This window comes from Nicotiana sylvestris, chromosome 4 (assembly GCF_000393655.2).
Source record: "Nicotiana sylvestris chromosome 4, ASM39365v2, whole genome shotgun sequence".
Lineage (NCBI taxonomy): Eukaryota > Viridiplantae > Streptophyta > Magnoliopsida > Solanales > Solanaceae > Nicotiana > Nicotiana sylvestris.
Genome location: NC_091060.1, coordinates 117,800,667 through 117,823,561, shown reverse-complemented (window position 1 = coordinate 117,823,561; position 22,895 = coordinate 117,800,667). Strand labels below are relative to the sequence as shown.

Genomic DNA, 22,895 nt, shown 5'->3' with positions numbered 1-22,895 from the left:
GCATGGAATTACCACAAGGAACAAGGTCAGGCTAGTGGTTCAAGGTTATAATCAGGAGGAAGGGATTAACTATGATGAAACTTTTACTCCAGTGGCTCGCATGGAAGCCATCAGAATTCTGATCGCCTTTGCTTCTCATATGGAATTCACTTTGTTCCAAATGGATGTCAATAGTGCATTCTTGAATGGACTACTTAAGGAAGAAGTCTACGTGAAGCAACCCCCTGGGTTTGAATGTCATGAGCACCCTGGTTTCAAATTGGACAAAGCCTTGTATGGGATAAAACAGGCTCCTAGAGCATGGTATGAAAGATTGTCAAAATTTCTCTTAGAAAATGGCTTTAAGAGAGGGAAAATTGACAATACTCTTTTCTTAAAGAAACGAGGAAGGAACCTGCTCATTGTTCAAGTCTATGCTGATGACATCATATTTGGAGCAACAACTGACTCTCTGTGTGAAGAATTTGCAAAACTTATGGGAAGTAAATTTGAAATGAGCATGATGGGGGAATTAAACTTCTTCTTGGGTCTTCAAGTAAAACAATCGCCAAAAGGGACTTCCATCTGTCAACAAAAGTACATCAGGGAACTCTTGAAGAGGTTCGACATGGAAGCATCAAAGGTGATAGACACTCCCATTGCAACGGCCACTCGACTGGACATGGATGAAACCGGATCTCGTATGAATCAAACAATGTATAGAGGCATCATTGGGTCTCTTCTCTAACTCACTGCTGATAACTAGGAATTTTGACGCATTTCATGCTCCTTATTGCTTACGCTTTGATTATAAATTCTTACAAAATAGTCCTAAAAGGCTCATAAGTTGTGCTTGATTGCAGGTTTGATCAACAAAGTGATGAGATGTCAAAGATCGGCTCAAAAGGAGTGAAACTTGCACAAGTACCAAAGACAAGACAAACTCAGGACAAACAGGCCTAGTGCGGCTGCACTACACTTTGTGCGGTCTGCACTAGAGAGATTCAGAGACTTGGATTTGAAGGCATCAAAGCAGTGCGGCCGCAGTAGATATTGTGCGGCCTGTACTGAAGACACCGCGACCGCACTACCATTCTGTGGGGTCCGCAGAACTAACTTCAGAGAGATGCCAAGTTTAGAAGATGAAGCCTATGCGGTCCGCAGTCCCCGCAGTCCATTCTGCGCAGTCCGCGGAGCCTGGGTTCAGAGAGTTGAAATTGCAGAGTCAAGAGCCTAGTGCGGCCACACACCATTTTGTGTGGTCCGCACTGACCCCGTAGGGGCATTTTTGTCCAGTATTTCAAGCTTAGTATAAATAGAATATTTTTCCATTTTTAGGGTATCAACTATTACCAGACTTGAGCTGCACTCATGAGAAGGCCTTTTGTAGCCATTTTTTGGCACTTTAACGTAGTTTTAGTCATTGAATCATTATATTTACTTCAGTAATTAAATATTATGTCTTTCTCTTCATCTATTTATCTGATTTTTTATTCAAGTATGAGTAGCTAAACCCATTAGCTAGGGTTGTGGCTCACCCCTAGTATGAGTAATTGATGGGTGTTGTGATTTAGGGCTAGATTGGCTATGGGTGTTTGTTATTTAGGTTAATTTTATAGTTTAATTTATGAATTAGTGGTTGCAAACATTGGTTTGTGCTAAGTTGACTTGGGCTTTTCTTGAGAAAGAGAGCCTAAGTCTCCAAAATTTACCCAACAAGGAATTGAGATGGACTCAAGAGATTTGATAGTCCCAATTAAAGGGTTAAACCTTGATAGAGTAATTACCCGACTTGAACCCTAGTTGCTTGAGAAAATTTGCCTACCCAATTGGTCTTGAGAAAGTCAATTGGGCAAAATCACTCTCTCTACCGAGAGGTGTGAGAGTGGGTACAATCGTACAACGATTATAGCATATTTCCCCAATCATGTCAATCATGCCTTAGAAGCAATTACCCGTCAATTAACCACCTAGGTGAAAGTCACTACCCTAGTACCTTTTTATCCATTAGATACAACTTGTAGCAATTCTCGCTTAGCATAATCTAGTTGCAATTATAATTAGTAGTTGATAATAGTTGATTATTAAAAAAACTCAAAAATGATTGGAAGTGATATTTGGAACAATTACACAATTCCACTCTAGATAGATACTCGACTCCCTTTCTAGCTCCCTATGAAAATCGATCCTGACCCACAAATCGGGTAAAAGCTATTGCGACCCTCTCATCCTACTTTTTAGTAGTGCGGAGTAGGCAATGATCACTTTTTGGCACCGTTGCTGGGGAGTTAGTTTTGTGTATTGTTCTTCTTTCCTTCTTTGTTACTTACTTGTTTGTGTCATTACTCAGGTACCAACATGGATTTAAACAACGCTAATGACCCTCTTAGAAATGTGATAGCGGTGGAGGAGGTAGATGATCTTGAGCAAGATGAGGTGCCTCTTGCACCTCAAGGACAATGGAGAGGCCGAAATGCCAATGCTAATCCAAATGATAATATTCCAGACCCTTCTCCGCCACCTCTAAGAGTAGCTCCCAGAGTATTACCGAACCAGGGCTACGCAAGTGCTATTATCCCACCCCGAATCCGTGCAGGCAACTTTCAGATAACCAATATGATGTTGACCTTACTTGAGTATCGTAGGTACTTCACGGGCGCTGCGGATCAAAATGCCTACAAATATCTCAAGGGGTTCGTAGATACATGCTGGGGAGCAAGCAGATGAATGTATCCGAGGATGCGCTGAGATTGAGACTTTTCCCATTCTCACTTCGGGGAAAGGCATTAGATTGGCTCGAGAGACTCCCCAACCATTCCATCACAACTTGGGATGAGTTGGCGGATAAGTTTATTGCCAAATTCTTCTCACGGAGTCATATGGCGACACTTCGGATGAAATATTAGACTTCAAGCAAGAGCCAACAGAACCTTTGCATGAAATTTGGGAATGGTATAGGACGATGGTGAAGGAATGCCCAGATAATGATATGACCGAAGCCATGATACAACAGACCTTTTATCGGGCATAAATACTACAAATCAATGTATTGTGAACCAATTAGCGGGGGGCAATTTTATGAAGCTTTCTTATGACGAGGCGTGTGATGTACTTGATGAGATGGCCGACACTTCTTCAGCATGGCAGAGTAGAGCAAATATGCCTTAGGGTGACCCTACGGTTATCCATTTGCACAAGGAATTACATGACCACAGGCAAGCGATAGCTGAGCTTACTACTACTATGAATCAATTGGCTAAGGCGCAGTTGCAACAAGTTCAGAATCCTCGCCAAGTGAATGCCATGGAGGGTGTAAGTTTGCTTGTCAACAAGAGAAGGCAAATGAGGCAACAAAATCAAGGAAATTCTGAGCAATTTGTTGATGAATATGATGACTAAAGTGAAGAGGTACAATATGTCAACAACTATCAAGGCAATAGAGGCAACTCTTCAAACCAACAATTGCGACCCCAAGGAAATTGGGGCAATCAACAACAAGGTGGTGGCAATTGGAACAACAACAACCAAAACAACAATTGGGGTAATCAAAACAACAACCAAGGCAATTGGAATGGAAATAACAATACTTGGGGCAACAACAACAATCAAGGCGGGTGGAACAACAATGGAAACCAAGGCAACCGAGGGCAAGGATTTCAAAGGCCCCCAATGTATCAACAACCGAACAATCCACCCCATTTCCCTTCTCAAGGTCCCAGTTCTTCTGGTGATTTGGGTAGAATGAGATGATGTTCGAGCAGATGATGAAGAAGAACCAAGATTCCGATGCTCAGTTGGCTTCTCACAATACCTCTATCCGAAACTTGGAGGTACAGTTAAGCCAAATCTCTCAAGCTTTGAACACTCGCCCCAAGGGTACTCTACAAGTGATATGGTAGTGAGCCCGAAGGGTGGGAACAACAATCATGTGATAGCAATTACAACAAGAAGTGGGAGAGGCGGTGATGTGAATGCCTCAAAGCAAAAGCAAGTTGTGAATGAAAATGTTGAGTTGCAAGATGATGAAGTACCATTGGTTGTTGAATATGTGGCTGAAGATAATGTGAACAATGATGTGAGAATTGACATTGATGAGGCTAAGGTAGAAACTCAAGATGCCGTGAACCCGTCTAGGGAACACATGATTGACATGCCCGAGCTGGTTGTGCCAAAAGCAAAGGCACCCTTGCCTAGGCCACCTCCACATTATCCTCAAATCTCATAAAACAAAGAAATGATAATCAATTCAAGAAGTTTATTGATATGATGAAGAGCTTGTCCATAAATGTGCCTTTGGTGGAGGCTCTTGAACAAATGCTGGGATATGCCAAGTTTATAAAGGATTTAGTGACAAAGAAGAGGTCTATGGATTGTGAAACAATAAAGATGACTCACCAAATGAGTGCTATAGTGCATTAAATGGCACAAAAGCTTGAGGACCCCATAGTTTTTACTATCCCTTGTACTATTGGGAGTGCGGACTTTGCCAAAACTTTATGTGACTTGTGAGCTAGTATCAATTTGATGCCTTACTCGGTTTTCAAGACTTTAGGTATCGGGCAACCTAGACCAACTTCAATGAGACTTCAAATGGCATATCGATCAATGAAGCGACCTTTGGGCATTATTGATAATGTGCTTGTCTGGGTGGACAAATTCATATTGCCAGCCAACTTTGTCATTTTGGATTGTGAAGTGGACTATGAGGTTCCTATCATCTTGGGTAGAACTTTCCTTGCAACGAGGAAGGCATTGGTTGATATTGAAGCGGGTGAGCTCACTTTCCGAGTGGGTGATGAAAAGGTCGTCTTCCATGTTTGCAAATCCATGAAGCAACCCAATAGCACGAGGTGTGCTCATTTGTAGACCTTGTCACAGCTGTGATTGTGGATGATACCGGTGCTATGATCAACGTTTGGAGGATCCTATTAAGGCCGTGCTATTAAATATTGTGTCAATGATGATGCAAGTAGAGTGGAGTGCGTGAATGCCCTACATGGGATGGGCTCTTATTCTTATGAGCCGAGAAAATTGTCTTTGGATCTTGAAAACCGGAAAACTCCACCAACAAAGCCATCAATTGAGGAGCCACCGGTGTTGGAGTTGAAACCACTTCCTCCACACCTTAGGTATGAATTCTTGGTCTCAAACTCTATTTTACCAGTTATTCTTTCTTCTTGCCTTACTAACATGCAGGTTGAGGCCACTTTGGTGGTGCTTCAAAAGCGGAAAAGGGCAATTGGATGGACTCTAGCTGACATTCGGGGAATAAGCCCCGCATTCTATATGCACAAAATTATCTTGGAGGATGATACAAAGCCTCCTTAGAGCATCAAAGAAGATTGAACGAGGCTATAGAAGAAGTAGTGAAGAAAGAGGTGATCAAATGGTTGGATGCCGGGGTTGTGTACCCCATTTCTGATAACTCGTGGACTTTTCCGGTGCAATGTGTATCGAAGAAGGGTGGTATGACTGTGGTGACCAATGACAACAATGAACTTATTCCTACTCAGACAGTCATCAGATGGAGAGTATGTATGGACTACCAGAAGCTAAACAAGGTGACCCGAAAGGACCATTTCCCATTGCTATTCCTTGACCAAATGCTAGATCGTCTTGCGGGGCGTGCTTTTTATTGCTTTTTGGATGGATAGTCAAGGTACAATCAAATTTTAATTGCCCTAGAGAATCAAGAGAAGACCACTTTTACCTGTCCGTATGGCACATTCTCTTTCTCTCGAATGTCGTTCGGATTGTGTAATGCTCCGGCGACCTTCCAGTGATGCATGATGGCTATTTTCACCGAGATGGTGGAAGATATCCTGGAGGTTTTCATGGATGATTTTAGTGTGGTTGGGGATTCCTTTGAAGAGTGTTTGGGTAATTTGGATAGTGTTGGCCCGGTGTGAAGACACAAACCTTGTACTCAATTGGGAAAAAAATACCATTTCATGGTTGAAGAGGGTATAGTGTTGGGTCACAAAATTTTAAAGTGAGGGATCGAAGTTGACAAAGCCAAGATAGAGGTGATTTCAAGGCTTCCTCCCCCTACTTCTATCAAAGGGGTGAGGAGTTTTCTTGGGCACGCGGGGTTTTACCGAAGTTTTATAAAAGATTTTTCAAAAGTGGTACACCCCTTGTGCAAGTTGCTAGAAAAGGATGCAAAGTTTGTGTTCGATGAGGGATGTATACAAGCATTCGAGCTTCTCAAGCTTAAGTTTACATCTACCCCGATCATTACCTCACCAAATTGGAGCTTGCCTTTCGAGCTCATGTGTGACGCAAGTGACATTGCGGTTGGGGCTGTTTTGGGTCAAAGAATTAACAAGATGTTTCATATAGTGTACTACGCGAGCAAGACCATGAATGAGGCTTAAAGGAACTATACAGTCACCGAGAAAGAGTTGTTGGCTATAGTGTTTGCAATGGAAAAGTTTCAACCATATCATATGGGGGCCAAAGTTATAGTGCACACCGATCATGACGCTTTTAGGTATTTGATGACAAAGAAAAACTCCGAGGCAAGATTGATGAGATGGGTGTTACTACTTTAAGAGTTTGATCTAGAAATTATGGACCGGAAAGGTAGAGAGAATCACGTGGCGGACCACTTGTCCCGTTTGGAGGAGGAAGGGAGGCCTTGTGATGGCCTTGAGATAAATGATTCATTTCCCGACGAGCAACTCCTTGCGGTGTCAATGAATGATATGCCATGGTTTGCCGATATTGCCAATTACCTTGTGACCGGAATAATCCCGTATGAGCTCTCTTCTAACCAAAGGAAGAAGCTCAAGCAGGATAGTTTGGATTTCTATTGCGATGAGCCATATTTGTTCAAGATTTGCACGGATAGTGTGATTCGTAGATGTGTCCCAGAGGAAAAACAATTGAGTATCTTGGAGGCTTGTCATTCCTCTCCCTATGGTGGCCATCATGGCGGTGAGAGGACGACTTCTAAAGTTCTTAGTTGTGGATTCTATTGGGCAACCTTGTTCAAAGATGCGGGTGATTTTGTGAAGAGGTGTGAAGAACGCTAAAGAGTGGGTGGAATTTCAAAAAGGGATGAGATGCCTCTCAATACCATTCTTGAAGTGGATATCTTTGATGTTTGGGGCATCGATTTCATGGGTCCATTTGTTAGATCTTGTGGGAATACTTACATTCTTGTGGCGGTTGATTATGTCTCAAAGTGGGTTGAAGCCATGGATTTGCCTAACAATGAAGCCCGGAGTGTTGTTGCATTTCTTAAAAAGATCATTTTCACAAGGTTTGGCACTCCTCGTGCGATTATTAGTGATGGGGGGGGGGGTCTCACTTTTGCAATAAAGCTTTCGACACGTTACTTTCCAAGTACGGTGTCAATCACAAGGTTTCTACCCCCTATCATCCTCAAGCTACTGGTCAAGTGGAAGTCTCCAACAGGGAAATCAAGAGTATCTTTTCAAAGATGGTCAATGCTAATAGGACCGATTGGTGGAAGAAGTTAGATGACGCTCTATGGGCTTATCGGACGGCTTACAAGACTCTGATTGGTATGTCTCCGTATCGGTTGGTGTTTGGGAAATCTTGCCATCTACCGGTTGAGTTAGAGCACAAGGCCATGTGGGCTTTGAGGAAGTTGACTTTGGAATGGGATGTTGCAGCCAATCTTCGTGTTGAACAACTCAATGAACTTGATGAATTTAGATTCCATGCCTACTCCAGTTCGTCCTTGTATAAGGACAAGATGAAGTACCTTCATGACAAATATGCTCGTAGAAAGGAGTTCAAAGCTGGTGATTTGGTTCTCTTGTTCAATTCCTAGTTACGTCTATTTTTGGGAAATCTTAAATCAAAGTGGAGTGGACCATTTAAAGTTGTGTTTGTGACCCCTTTTGGTGCTCCTGATTTGAAAAACAAAAATGGTAAAATCTTTAGAGTTAATGGGCACCGGGTCAAGCATTATCTTGGAAAGTTTGATGACAACCACATGGTGTCGCTTCTTTATCTCAAGTGATGTGGTGGTGACATGTGTCGTGCTGCGATGTTAAAACATGAAACCCTTGAAACTACTATTCCGTTCTTTCCGTCATCTGCTGCTCACACCAGTCAAACCCTAAGTGGAAAACAAGGTGAAAATACTGAGTTCACAAAAGGCTCCGCCATCGTTGCCGTCGACTCCATAGTTGTGGAAGCACCTATTGAAGAAGAAAAGACTGTGTTTGTCGTATCCGCTGATGGAATATTGCATGAAGTTATTTCTCAGAGACAAGAGTCACAAAACATGTGGGTAGAAGGGGACCTTATGGCTACTGAAGGGGATGCAGCAGTATACACTATTGGGGTATCACATGAGGAACCTGATCCCTCTCCGGAGGACCCAGGTCAGGACTCTCATCCCCAGGATAATGCTGTAACTGCATTCGATGTTGTGCCCCTGGAAATTCAAGTACCAAAAATGCGATCTAGTGATAAAGAAGACCTGGACAACGTGGCCTTAGATGCTTTCATAAGTAAGCGCAGGGTTGTCACCACCCCTGAGTCTGAAAATAAGTGGCCTACTACCAGGCTTCAAGTCAAAGTAGTCTACGATTATGCACTCCAAAAGATCAAGAAAAGTAGTAACAAGAAAAGGAAAAAGTTGGTAAAAGAATGGTGTCCCTGTAAGTAATGAAGTTATCCCTGTAACTGTGGTGGAGGAAGGAACTCCTAAGGAACCTGGTTCCCTTGTAAGGCGGTCCTCGAAAAAGGCTAAGTCCGTTTCCATGGAAAAAGGATCTACTTATAAGTCCAAGGTAAATGAGGCAGTGAGTGATGAAGATATTCTTGTCAAGTCCAAGGGGAAAGGTAAAGTTAGTGGAGAAAAGCATAGGAAATTCAAGTTTGAAATAGTTGAAGAACTCAGTTCTGGGAAGAAAGCCAGAAGTGACATCTGCCTTGGCTCTGAGTGACTAAGGCATCAAAAGGTTTTGCTGGGTCGTATGTTTGACCCAACAATCTCTGAGATGGCAGGAATGCGTCAACTTCTAGAAATGGTGGAGTTTCAGCAATGGACACATCTATTCTACATTGACGCTCCTAAAGTGTATGAGGAGGAGGTCAAGAGTTTCTTCGCCAGTATCTTTCCTGTTGATGCTGACCATGTGTGTGCTTTAGTAAATGGGGTGGATATTGTCTTTGACATGAAATTGCTTGGGGAAATTCTGCAAGTTCCTACAGTTGGGGTGTCTAGTGTAGTAGATGTTTGTCAATACAACTTCCAAAATGCAATCGTGAAAGATAATTCTAATCAGAAGGGGGACCAGGTCCATAAGAAAGCACTACTTCCTGTCTACCAGTTGTTGTTTGAGCTGGTTAACAAAATCCTGTTGCCTCGAGCAGAAAGGCGATCTATCACTTCCAAATCTGATCTATTCTTAATGGAGCAATTGGACGGTTTCAACCTTGTGAGTCTACCTGCCATAATGATTGAGCACAAGTAGAAAGTGGCTGATTTCAAGGATGGCAATCACGGGCTTCCCTATGGATTCTTGCTCATACAAGTATTTAAATACTTTGAGGTTCCACTAGGAACAGGTAAAGTAGGGACCCGTAAGCAGACATTCTCACAGACAACCTTGGAAGAGTGCGAGTGTATTGAGAAGTATGGGGGTGTAGGAAGCACTTCAACTATGTCTCAGCTCATTAATGCCAAAAACAGTGCAGCTGAGAAAATACGTCGACTGAAGGCCAGGAATGCCATCTTGGAAGGCCAGCAAGCTCGAGCGGTTTCCATGTCGAATGATGAGGTGATCCGTTTGACCCAAGAAAATGCTGACCTCAGGGCGCAAGTTGAGAACCTGAAGGCTGAACTACTCAACGAGCAAAAGTCGGGAAACGCTCGAATAGACCTTGTTTTCCAGACACTTGCAGCAGCTTCCAAGCCTTTTCCTCCTAGTGCCCCTAAGTTTCCCCTCAGTGACCAGTTATCTGGATATGTTCTTTTTTTGTTCTTTTGTTGATGGTTGGTGGATATTTTTGTTGTTTTTTGTGGTTGGGATGTACTACTACTACTGCTGCTCCCGTGTTCAAGTCCAATGCTGCCTTTTCCTTTTTTGTTTTTCAAAGGAAGAGGCATATTAAAAATTATCAATATAAATCCTCTTTTATTTTGTCTAGTACTTTCTCTTTGTGTTCTATTTCTCCTCATACTAGTGTGCACATATGTGGCATGAGTTAGCTTGGCTGGACGTCTTTGTGCTTTTATTCTTTTTAATGATGTCAAAAGGGGGAAAAGAAAGACTAATATAGTACTCAGGGGGAACCACATTGGGGAACTGGTTCTTATATATGAATTGAAAAATTGAAAGATTAAGGCATCGTCTCAGGGGGAGCTCTTTGACATTGCTTTCTGCTGCCTTAATTCTGAACTTATAACCGTTTAAGTTTGTCATCATCAAAAATGGGAAAATTGATAGATCTTAAATACTCTTGCCTTATGTTTTGATAATCTAACAAGCTTTCTGATAAAAACCAGATAGGGAACCTGACCTACTTGGATTGCTGCAAATCTTAACGGATTCTAGCTAAGGATGAACTACTACAGATTCAGGAGGTAGGAACCAAACAAGGCCCTGATGCTCATGTGGTTCCTATGTAGAAGTACAGAGTCATTTGGACACATCTGGAACTGAAGTGGCTAACGGTACTGTCTCTGCCGCACTGCAATATACTGTCATCCACTCATTTTCTAACCAAAAAAAGCACTCGCATCACTTCAAGTGATGTGATCAAGATGTACCAAATGAAGCCTTTTACAAAGACATCACTGGAAGGTTTCTGTTTCTTATTCAAGCCTTTTGCAAAAACAAAAAAAATCATCCTCTCAAGCTTGAAGAACAAGGTTGAACGCCACTACGGACCAGTTCCTAAAAGATTGATTATTGATGTCCTAGTTGAGTTGTAACCTTGTTATTGTACTTGCCATATCTCCTAAACCACTTACTTAGAAGCATACTGATTAGGAATCCTGTTGTAAATCCTTAAACTTGTTGAGTTTAGGTTGTGACTAAATTTAATCATAAAGAAAAGTCTTTGTAATGGTAGAATTATAAAGTGGCTTGTGGTGATAGCATAACAAGTTAGAAAAAGCCTTTGTAACTAGGATAGTCACAAAGTGGCTTGTGGTAAAGGTACCACAAGTTAGTTGAGTAAATCCTTTGCTATAGGAAGTATTATAAAGTGGCTTGTAATAGGTAAGATTACAAGTTAGTAAAGTTAAAAGCCTACAGGTGTAAGTCGTGGTTTTTTGATCCCCTTGTATGGGATTTTTCTAGGTAAAAATCCTCTACTTCATTTACTTACTACTTTACTAAGTGCTCTCAGCAGAAACTTATAGAGGACCAGGTACTCTATGATTTGGTGGACCCATACAAACTAATAGAAAGGAACTGGTTTTTGCTTCCTGTCATATGCTTTGAGCAGCCACTATCCATGTACCATATTTGGCTATTCCCCTTCACTTGGACCCGTAAAAGGAAATGAGAGGTCAGTCTTAGAAACCCAAACTAGTTTGGGTCCCTTTCTATAGGCAAAAGGGTGAATCAGATTCTTTTTAGCCTAACCTGGCAGCCTATTTTTCCCTTGAACAAATTCTTTATTCTTTTGACTAGCCTTTTTTTTTGCAATACATTCACTTTTATAGTGACCAGTTTTACCACAGTGTGTGCAAATTTTGTTCTCATGAAGTGTGAGGTACTTGCTTTTGGGATCCCACTTAGGTGCAGGAGTCCCGTAGCCAAGTCCTCTTTTGTTGCTACTATGGTGTTCGTGTAGCCATGAAAGTGCATCGGAGGACCTGTTCCATTTATAGGTTCTGTCTAGCTCGTGCTTAACCCTGTTTAGATCCTCCTTAAGGACTCTTATCTGCTCATCTCTTTTGTATAACTCATCTTTTATTTTTCCTATATTTTCTTCTAAAGTGAGTTGTGTGTGATCAACTTTCTTTTTACCAATTCCTAATTTTAATTTTAGATTTTCAGATCTATGCTCTAGGACAGTAGTGTCAAGTTCATGAACCTAGTTCTTTAACTCAGTATTTTTACTTTCACTTTCACTAGCCCTAAGTTCCAGATTTTTGCACTTAGCTTTCAAAATCACACACTCCTTAGACAATTGTTCCTTTTCATTATTTAGATCCTCAGATTCATCAATGAAATCCAGGAGTAACTCAAATAGCCTTTCTTTAGACAAAAATTTAATCTTGTCTTTGAGATGAATTATACTTACCTCAGATTCCTCATCAGATTCTCCAATTGCCATAAGTGCTTGTTCATATCGATCTTCACCATCTGAGTCCTCATATGAGCTTTCTCCCCAAGCAGCAACCATAGCCTTTGTTGAGCCTTTGTTCTTCTTGGGTTGAACCTGTTCCTTCTTCATGTTCCTCCGTTCATCTCTTTCCTTCTTCCATTCAATTTCCCATTGAGGACAGTTTTTGATGTGGTGATCAGTCTTCCCACACTTGTAACACCCCTCATTGGTTTGTTTTTCAAGAACCCTTGGTTTGTTGTAGCTTCCACTTCTTGAAGGACTCTTTCCTCTCATTAGGTACTTCTTGAAGTCCTTTGTGATCATGGTCATTTTATCCTCCTCTAGATTAACACCTTCAGTGATTCTGAATGCCAGGCTCCTTTCCTTCTTGGGTGCATCCATCTTCATGGTTTGCCTTCTAAGTTCATAGGCAGTGAGATTTCCAATTAGCTCATCCAACTTAAGAGTGACAATTTTCTTTAATTCCTGAATGACAGTGATTTTACTTTCCCAAGTGACTAGCAGAACCCTTGTCAAAATTTTCTCAACCTTGTCCTCTTCAAGAATAACCCTTCCAAGAGACTTAAGTTCATTTGTCAGTGTGGTGAACCTTGTATACATCTCCTAGATAGTTTCCCTTTCCTCCATGGTGAAATTCTCATATTGAGAATACATCAGTATTCCTCTAGACCTCTTCACTTGAGGTATTCCTTCATGATCCACTTGCAAAGTATCCTAGATTTCCTTAGCAATGGTACAACTTTGAATTCTACTGTACTCATCTGGACCAAGTCCACACACAAGTCATTTCTTGGCCTTAACATCCTTTTCTCATTTCCTCAAGTCCTTAGCATTGCAGTCAGCTCTTGTTTTTGACACATCTACTCCTTCAGCATTCTTCTTCATGGTATCCAGAGGACCATTAGTGACAATGTCCCCTAGCTGATAGTCTTCTCCGATAATGTGATCTCTCATCCTGTTTTTCCACCAAGAGTAGTACTGGCCATTAAAGAGTGGAGGTCTATCAGTGGATTGCCCTTCCCAGTTTCCAGGTGGTGCGCTCATCTTGATCTGTTCCTAAGGTGTTAGCCTCTTCAAGGATAACCTACTCTGATACCAATTATTGTTTTATACGTCAATACCACACAAGAGGGGGGGTGATTTGTGTGGTGACCAATTTTTTTGCTTAAACTGTTTATGGAAAGGACCTGGTTCTTCTATGTGTTCCAACTACTACTGTTGCGGAATAATAAATATAGAAAGTAAAGAACACAAGTATTTTTACGTGGAAAACACTCGGCTCAAAAGGTGAAAAAATTACGACCTACTACTCAATAGGATTTTCCCCAACACTTCACTAAATCACTGAGCCAAAACAGCATTTATAGAACTCTTTTGTAAATCTAAGGATTACCTCTAATCCCGTTATAGCAACCAACATCTAACTGTTGCGATAACTTTAAGTTAACTCTAACTTGAATACTCAAAATACCTAATACAATTGCTTCTAGATAAAGCTAAAAGGTACAATATAAAAACACCTAATACAATTGAACTAGAAATAAAGAAAGACACATAAAACTCTTTATGGAGCTGGTTCTTCAATCTGGTTCATGTAGCTTCAGGTTTGCACACTTAAATCATACACGAACTACTTGCAAAAAGCTTTGCTATTTTGCTCTCAGTTCACATTTAACTTCTGCGTTTTTGTGCAACACTTGTAATGTGAGAACATCCTGAAATTTATAGAGTTAGTAGATGAAGAAATAACTAGAGTTCTAATGCAACTCTTCCTTGGTGGAGAGTTCTAGTTGATTTCAACTTCTAACTCATTCCCTATCTTGAATAGTATTCTCTTTAATTAAGGAGTCCCTCTCCTTATCAATTATACAACCTTTTCGATCAGGAGATATTAAATACACTAAGTTAAGCCTATCTCCTTCACGTGAAACCCACATGCTCGAATCTGCCCGTTTTTGTGAACCTGAGAGATGGACTTGGAGAATGGACCTGGTTCATGTCTGAGTTCCTTTGTCAATCTTCAAAACAAACTTTTACTTGGGCCAACATATAGATATTGTGGAATGAATTCAAGTGATTTGAAGCTTTGAAGTCTAATTAAAAGCCCAAGAAATTAAGCTGGGATCGTGTTCAGCAGTCAAATTTGATAGTTAAGAACAAACGAAGACTCGAGTAGGTATATTGCACACTGTCTAGTAAAATAGACATAACTCTTTGCTCTGAACTCAATTTGGTCTATATAATATATGGTTGGAAAGCTAACTCAAAGGGATACAAATTTTATGTTTTTATGTTTTTTCAAATTCCAAACGGAACAGGGTGAAAAATGCGGTCGAAACTGTGACCGCGGGCTGAGGCAGTGCACTGGGAAAATACCGCGCCCGGACCGCGACCGTGAGCGTCCAGACCTGAAAAATTGTTCTTTTTCGCGTAGGAGAAGGTATAATTGTTTGGGGCCGACCCTACTTGGTGAATATACATGGAAAAACGGTATTTTGAGGATGTTGGACATACTTTTGACACAGATTCGACCTAAGGAGGCAGAGACACAATAGGAGCAAGGCGGTGAATTCTTCTACGAGTTTTTTCTTCCTCTTTCTATTTTTCATTGTTGGTTATGACTTTTAGTATTGTAGTTTTACATACTATTATGAATAGCTAATTTGTTATCTAGGGTTTTGATAGAACCTTTTGTAGGATAAATTCTTGTTATGTTTTTATATAATTGAGCCGTTGGATTTCTCTACTTGTTCAACTACGTGTTTATTGTTGTTGATTGAATGGTCATCGATTGACTGTGCCTATTTATTATGTGTTGCTTGAGAAAGGATACATATTTAGGTGGTTGTTGAACAACGTCACTCCTAACTAATGTGAGAAATCAATACAGCGGGTTTAAACGTAGGTTTAGAATAACAAAGCCTTGACGTGGTCATAATGAGCGGTTACATAAAGCCAACTAACATAGTTCAAAAGAATATGTCCAGTAAATTGTTATAGTTGCTTGAGAGAGAATTAAGACACCTAAAGTGCTCACGATCAGTAGAGAATACATTGACAAATTGTAGGAAACATAGTTAGAAGGATTCCGATAATTGGGGAAATCATAACTCTAGACCTCCTTAATTTAGTCTCCAACCCTTTGTCTCGTTAGTTGATAATTTTACCGCTTTCTAGTATTTGTTAGTTAATTAGTTAGAAATATACATTTCAATCTTTATAATTTAGAAAATTGTTCAAACTTGTCTTTTTAGTGATATTAAACAGATATAGCTAAGCCTTAGTTCTCTGTGGGATTCGACTCCGGACTTTTAGATCGAATTATATTTGTAGTGACCGCTTATCCTTTTTAGGACTAGAGTTTGGCGTGATCAAAGACATGGACTACAAGATGGAATTGAAAAAATGCAACAGTAGTGATGGTTTCAGCATTAAGAAAGCTTATCTATCATTCCAACCACAATATCCGAAGGTTCCTTGGAAAAATCTCATTATGGGGGCAAGGCAGTTACGTAGACACCAATTCATCTTATGGTTAGCCATTAGACAAAGACTTGCAACTGTTGACAGATTAGAGAAATGGGGGATAAATGTTCCAAAGGATTGTGTACTATGTTCCATGGGAGTTACAGAAACTTTAGCATATTTGTTGTTTGAATGCAACTCTGCAAGACATATATGGACCTCTTTACTGAGGTGGATGGGTGAAAATAGACTACCTAAGGCATGGAATGAGGAAGTGCACTGGATGTCCAAGGGGTGTCGAGGAAGCAGAGCTAGAGCACATGTGCTGACATGGTTATTTGCTGCAACAGTCTACCGCATATGGAGTGAACGAAATGCCAGAAGGTTTCATAATGAAAGGAAGGAAAATCATCATAGAGTTAGAGAAATTAGTCTTCAACTACACATAAGAGGACAAAATTACAAGAATTGGAGGAAGATATTAGATAGACTAAATAGTTATCCTAGCTAAGGGTAGATAATTTGGCCGTAAATACAAAAGGTGAATACTCTTAGATAGGTAGAAATAGAGATGGCTAGTTCTTGAGTCCAAATGGAACTAGTGGATGTAAATATACACAATTTGTTGAATAAAAATTTTTATTTTGACCAAAAAAACATATTATTCACTAAATTTTGCTTAACGATATATTTGTCACTTTAATTTTTAACTATTGAGATTAAATTAATTGATTATGTGTAAATATCTGATGCCAATAAGTATTTACCATAGACGTACGTATAAATATCGGCATGTTGCCAGATAACCTTTTACTGATGTTGTAAGTACTTCATAAGCTATAAGTTTAATATATTTAAACTTTTCTTTGAATGAAACAAAAAGAAAAGGAAAATGTACACGCGTACAAACAAAGCATTCAGTTAGAATGACAGTTATTAGACCATCAGCTTGTCCAAACTTCCCGCTTCAAAAGGCGCAATCTATGTACTCTCTGTTTTTTTCCAATCAATTAATTCTCTTTCAGATCTCCGTTGTTATCTCACTAATCACAATCACCAACTACAATAATTGTAAACCAAAAGTTTTAGATTAAAAACTTAAGCCAAAACACTCTCTATGTAGCACATCACTTCAAGAATTTGAGCATGCTTTTGGTTATTGCTTATCCATTTGGGTATTTGTAACACTAAACTAGTTGAGAAGATTCAGATGAAGGACAATTAGTTTGCCACATTACAAATCTTACAACAGCAGCTTGGAGTTGGATGTAGTTGATTTAAAGAAGAGAGAAACTAACGTATGCAATTATTTAATTTCCTATATTCTACTACTTCTAGTATTATTAGTACTTCAAAATATGGAATTTACTGATAGGAAATTATCAAATGAGCATAAAGAACAACTGCGATCTGCTTCAGAAAGTGCAGATCCATTGTCAGTATCTCCATTACAGATATCTCCATTAAAGTTATCTCCAAAATCGCCCAAGTCTCCAAGGTCTCCCGGTGATCGTCAGAGCAAGCATGTCACAGAGAGGGGAAGTCCACTCAAAAATAGAAGAAACTCTCATTCTCCCCGAGATGGTCGTCCAAAGAAAGGTAACTTAAGTAATTTCTCAATTGCACATTACATTCATGAATAAACATGATAGTTTTCCTGTGACAAGATTATTCAGACCGTTGCATTTAAGCAATGTTAGACCGTCGCCTTTGTTAGGGAGCACTTTATTCTCCAGTGTAAGACTTCCCGGCGGAATCCAGAGGGCCCCAATACGGGTACCAAACATCGGGTGGGAAACCAAAAAGAAAAAACATTGAAACTGCATTTAGTAAAGATTTTAATTTTCTATATTAAAGAACCTCGAATGTTAGATAATCCTTAAGCATGAAGTGTTGAAATATTATAGATCCAAACGACATTTATGATATTGATGATTCATACCGCCGACCTCAACTAGCTTGGGATTGAGTCGAACTAGTAATAGCAGTTGTTATTAAATTGACTCTTCTCATAATAGTTATGATTATACAGGCGGTTGTGGAGGAAAAGGCACCTGGGGTGGATTAATGGATACCGATGATCATGTCCATGCTATTGACCCCAATGATCCAAACTACACTAGTAGTGAGGTATGTAACTTTTGCTATCATATTTGAAGATAAATTTCCTATGCCTCAGAGCAAACTCTGTCTTTTTTTCTTTCTTACAAATCAGAGCGACAAATGACTGAATTTCAATGGATCGTGGCAGCAAGGCTACTCTGCCACTTACAATACCCTGTCGCATATTTAAGTCGTCTGAGAGCAAACTCTATTGACTGTAGGATTTTTCTCTTGATACTAGAAATTTTCATAAATAACATATCATTAACTAACTTAGATTTTTTGTTAACTTGTTTACAGGATACTGAGAGAACAAGTACAAAAGATATGATTGCAACATTTGAGGATTACAAAAAGAAGGCAATTATATTAGTGGAAGAATATTTTCAGAATGATGATATAACATCCACTGCCAATGAATTAAGAGAACTTGGAATGTCTTGTTATGACTTCTACTTTGTTAAAAAATTAGTATCCATGGCAATGGATAGGCATGATAAGGAAAAAGAAATGGCTGCTGTTTTACTATCTGCTCTTTATGCTGAAGTTATTAAACCACAACAAGTTTACAAAGGTTTTAGTAAACTCTTGGAATCTGCAGATGATTTCATCGTAGACATACCTGATGCAGTCGATATTCTCGCATTGTTCATTGCAAGAGCAGTAGTTGATGATATTCTTCCTCCTGCATTTTTAGCAAAAGCAAATTCTTCTTTACCTGAAGATTCAAAGGGAATTGAGGTTATAAAAAGAGCTGAGAAAAGTTACTTATCAGCTCCTTTACATGCTGAGATTATCGAACGTCGATGGGGTGGAAGTAAGAATAAAACAGTTGAAGATGTTAAGGACAAGATCAACAATTTACTGATTGAGTATGTGGTAAGTGGAGAGAAAAAAGAGGCTTTTAGATGTATTAAGGATTTGAATATGAGATTTTTTCACCATGAAATTGTTAAGAGGGCTATTATTATGGCAATGGAAAAGCAACAAGCCGAAAATCGCCTTTTGGATTTACTAAAGAAAGCTACAGAAGAAGGTTTGATAAATTCAAGTCAATTATCAAAGGGAATTAATAGGATTATTGACAATATTGATGATTTATCACTTGACATACCAAATGCAAGGGTGACATTGCAGTCTATAATTTCTAAGGCAGCATCTGAGGGTTGGTTATGTATTTCATCTTTAAAGTCATTATCAAAGGAAATTGAAAAGCAAGCAATTGATGAAAAACTAGTGAAAGAATTCAAACTAAAAGCACAATCCATGATCAAGGAGTACTTTTTGTCAGGTGAAATTGTTGAAGTTAGTAGGTTTCTAGAATCGGAGAACAGTTCGTGTTTGGCCGAGCTAAATGCCATATTTGTCAAGAAGTTAATCACTTTGGCTATGGACAGGAAAAACAGAGAAAAAGAAATGGCATCTGTTTTATTATCATCTGTTTGTTTTCCAGCAGATGATGTGGTAAATGGCTTTGTAATGTTAATAGACTCAGCAGAAGATACAGCTTTGGACATTCCAATTGTTGTTGAGGACTTAGCCATGTTTTTGGCTAGGGCAGAAGTAGATGAAGTTTTAACTCCACAACACATGGAAGAAATTGGGAGTCAATTTTTCGAGCCGAATTCTATAGGGAACAAAGTTGTACTAATGGCAAAATCTTTACTAAAAGGTAGATTATCGGGCGAGAGAATATTAAGGTGTTGGGGTGGTGGTGGAAGTAGTTCAAATGGATGGGCGATAGAAGACGTTAAGGATAAAATAAGAAAACTATTAGAGGAGTTTGAATCTGGAGGAGATGCAAAGGAAGCGTATCGATGCATAAAGGAATTAGGGATGCCATTTTTTCATCATGAAGTTGTAAAGAAATCATTGGTGATTATTATTGAGAAGAAAAATGAGAGGTTATGGGGTTTTCTTAAGGAATGTTTTAGTATGGGACTTATAACTATGTATCAGATGACAAAGGGATTTGCTAGAGTTGCAGAATCTCTTGATGATTTGGCTCTAGATGTACCAGATGCTGAAAAACAATTTAAAGATTATGTTGAAAGAGCAAAAGTTGAAGGATGGTTAGACTCCACAGTTAGTTTCAACAGGCTTGGACATTCAATGGAAAATGGCTTTTGCTGATTGATTTCAAGGTACATTCTGTTATTTCAGTTACTTGAGCAAGCTTCACTATCTGTGTATTTTGAGGGGCATTACATGGAGGTCACGGGTTCGAGCCGTGGAAACAGCCTCTTGCAGAAATGCAAGATAAGACTACGTACGATAGACCCTTGTGGTCCGGCCCTTCTCGGACCCCGCGCATAGTTGGAAGGGTAAGTTTCCAGCCGTGGAAACAGCCTCTTGCAGAAATGCAAGGTAAGACTACGTACGATAGACCCTTGTGGTTCCGCCCTTCTCCGGACCCTGCGCATAGTTGGAAGAGTAAGTTTCCAGCCGTGGAAACAACCTCTTGCAGAAATGCAAGGTAAGGCTACGTACGATAGACACTTGTAATCCGGCCCTTTTCCGGACCCGCGCATACCTGGAAGGGTAAGTTTCCAACCGTGGAAACAAACAACCTCTTGCAGAAATGCAGGGTAAGTTTCACTAATTCAAACTTAAGTTTCATCGTTTCCTTCTCTTTTCAGGAACCATATTTTTTGACAACTTCAACCAAAGTGTTTTCTTCTAGCAAATTGGATTTCTATACATGGCCAGTAGAGATTATAAAAAGAGGTGACAATCATGAATATGTTCTAAAATTCGAAGAAGCTGAGATTGAAGCCCTAAACAAGTGTTGAGCAAAGGAGATCAAATTACATAATCTTTATATGACCAAGTTGATTGCTTGATGTTGTGAATTTATTACAAGCACGTGAACCATATCAAATGGTTAGAAACTAGGCTTGATATAACTGCATTCTTTATTTCTAGTTATAACTTATATTTTCCAACAATAGGGTTATGAAAACCGCTAATAAACTTTTGTAGTGTGATTGACTTGTTACATGTACTAATGAATATTTTTAATATAATATTTTTTCATTTTCAAATTTTCATTCCATTATGTAGAGACAAAGATCCTGATTAATTTTTCTTGGGTTCCAATTAGACCGAGGCATCATTATAAAAGAAAAAGTCTTTCGGTCGTGGAAGAAACCACTAATATTTGTATTAGAGTAGTCTATCTATATTACATTCCTTGAGTAGGGCCCGTACTCGGACCATGCATGTATGCGGGATGTAGGAGTGACAAACGAGCGGGTCGGATATAGTTCTGGTCGAAAACGGATAATGAAAAAACGGATAAATTATTCGATCCGACCCATATTTATTATGGATAAAAAATGGGTTAACCGACGGATAATATGGGTAACCATATTATCCATGACTTCTTGCATATGATCACTTTTGGGAGAATTCTTAGTCTCCCTAACATGAGGAACCCCTAATTTGAGTCTTTACAAATATAAAAGTTAGACCCATTGGTTATCCATTTTCTAAATGGATAATATGGTTATTATCCATATTTGACCCGTTTTTTAAAAATTCATTATTCAACCCATTTTTAGTAGATAATACGGGTAGTTAGCTGTTTTTTTTAACCATTTTGCCACCCCTAGCAGGATGCTTTGTTCATGGCTGCCCTTTTCTCTATGCGTGTGAGTGAGTGAGGGGTAATGAAGATTTTACATGCGAATAATAAAATAACAGAATAGAAGTCGAATAAGAAAAATCCTTCTTCATACTAGCTAGTATAGTATTTTATTTTTATGAATGCTTATTTTTGAAGAATAACAATGAACATCTTCCTCTTGTGTCTAAAACATCATAGTTTAAAACAACCCTCTTTTGACTTTAATACAATTATTTAAACTCGACCTGGAGGTGATATTTTGTATGGATTGGAAATAGGAGTTGGAGGAGATTTAATTGGATCTGGACCTTTAGGATATCAAACTCATACAATTTCTTTATGTTTGAAGGATGTCTTTTGAAAAATGGAGTTGGAGGAGATTCCATCGGATCTGGACCACTAGGAACTAGCCTCTTCATCTCATTGTCAATTGAAGTACAAAAGGATGATGGAAAAAATAACATAAGGCTCATAATTGCAACCAATTTTGCTTTGTCAAGTTCCATTTCCTTTTGGCAGCTTTATCTTTACAATGGATATATATATATATATATATCATTTCTACACTTCTTATATAGGAGTTCTATAGGCCTTATTTGCAAACTCAGTCAATACATCTATGGTAAGAGAACTGAATGGTAATAATCAGGTTACTTTAATATCTTGAACTTAAATCATATTATTACTAAATTTCTCTTTGTATTTTTTAAGGTAGTTAGCTTGATTGAAACCACATACTCATATGGAAAGTAGATAAAAGAAAAACACATTAAATAAGGAACACTAGCTTGACTAAATTGCATACTCATGGAAAGGAGGTAAATGGATTTGTAGTGTTAATAGTCTCAGCAGAGGATATGACTTTGGACATTCCAATTGTTGTTGAGGATATGACCATGTTTTTGGCTAGAGCGGAATTAGATGAAGTTTTAACTCCACAACACATGGAAGAAATTGGGAGTCATTTTTTTGAGTCGAATTCAATTAGGAACAAAGTTGCACTAATGGCAAAGTCTTTGTCTGTTACGGTCCAAAACTCACCATAGGATGTGATGGCGCCTAACGCCGCTGTTAGGCAAGCCAACAACTAATCACCACAACGAATAGTTCATTACACATCTTAAAACATTTTTGAGAATTAAAATAATCAAAAATCATTTTTAATCATACATGAGATATCAGGCATTTAACACAAAAAAAAAAAAACTTGTATTTTGATCAAATTACCAACCAAATGCTAAATCAACCAATATAAAAAATAAGATCAAGCCGTCCACAATCTTAAAATCCAATATCACAAATGCAGGAGCATCTGCTGGAATATACAATAGTACTATAAAAACTGTCTGGAATAAACATATAGACAAAATACAGTAAATAAATTGGAAAGAGACTTCATATGTTGCGGATCGTAGCTTAGAAAGAAGCT

General features: G+C 39.1%; 2 protein-coding genes across 3 annotated transcripts; both read left to right on the top strand.

Moving 5' to 3' along the window:
* Positions 1-15,649: 15,649 nt before the first annotated feature.
* LOC104220404 (uncharacterized) lies at positions 15,650-16,246 on the top strand. The gene has a single exon (XM_009771268.1). The coding sequence runs from the start codon at positions 15,650-15,652 to the stop codon at positions 16,244-16,246; it is 597 nt and encodes a 198-aa protein (XP_009769570.1).
* Positions 16,247-16,715: 469 nt separating this feature from the next.
* On the top strand, positions 16,716-21,922 carry LOC104220403 (MA3 DOMAIN-CONTAINING TRANSLATION REGULATORY FACTOR 2). 2 transcript variants are annotated; one of them, XM_009771267.2, is made up of 4 exons: positions 16,716-17,334; positions 17,768-17,865; positions 18,139-19,982; positions 21,816-21,922. In XM_009771267.2, the coding sequence occupies exons 1-3, from the start codon at positions 17,094-17,096 to the stop codon at positions 19,969-19,971; spliced, it is 2,172 nt and encodes a 723-aa protein (XP_009769569.1). In that variant the 5' UTR covers positions 16,716-17,093; the 3' UTR covers positions 19,972-19,982; positions 21,816-21,922. The 2 variants fall into 2 exon arrangements, with proteins under 2 accessions (XP_009769569.1, XP_009769568.1); XM_009771266.1 differs by lacking the exon at positions 21,816-21,922 and adding an exon at positions 20,478-20,835.
* Positions 21,923-22,895: the final 973 nt, after the last annotated feature.

Bases quoted from the DNA above. Each gene is read 5' to 3' on its own strand.
- LOC104220404 (XM_009771268.1), top strand. From the start codon at position 15,650: ATGGACTACAAGATGGAATTGAAAAAATGCAACAGTAGTGATGGTTTC.
- LOC104220403 (XM_009771267.2), top strand. From the start codon at position 17,094: ATGGAATTTACTGATAGGAAATTATCAAATGAGCATAAAGAACAACTG. The intron at 17,335-17,767 runs GTAACTTAAGTA...ATGATTATACAG, and splicing joins AGATGGTCGTCCAAAGAAAG to GCGGTTGTGGAGGAAAAGGC. The intron at 17,866-18,138 runs GTATGTAACTTT...ACTTGTTTACAG, and splicing joins CAAACTACACTAGTAGTGAG to GATACTGAGAGAACAAGTAC.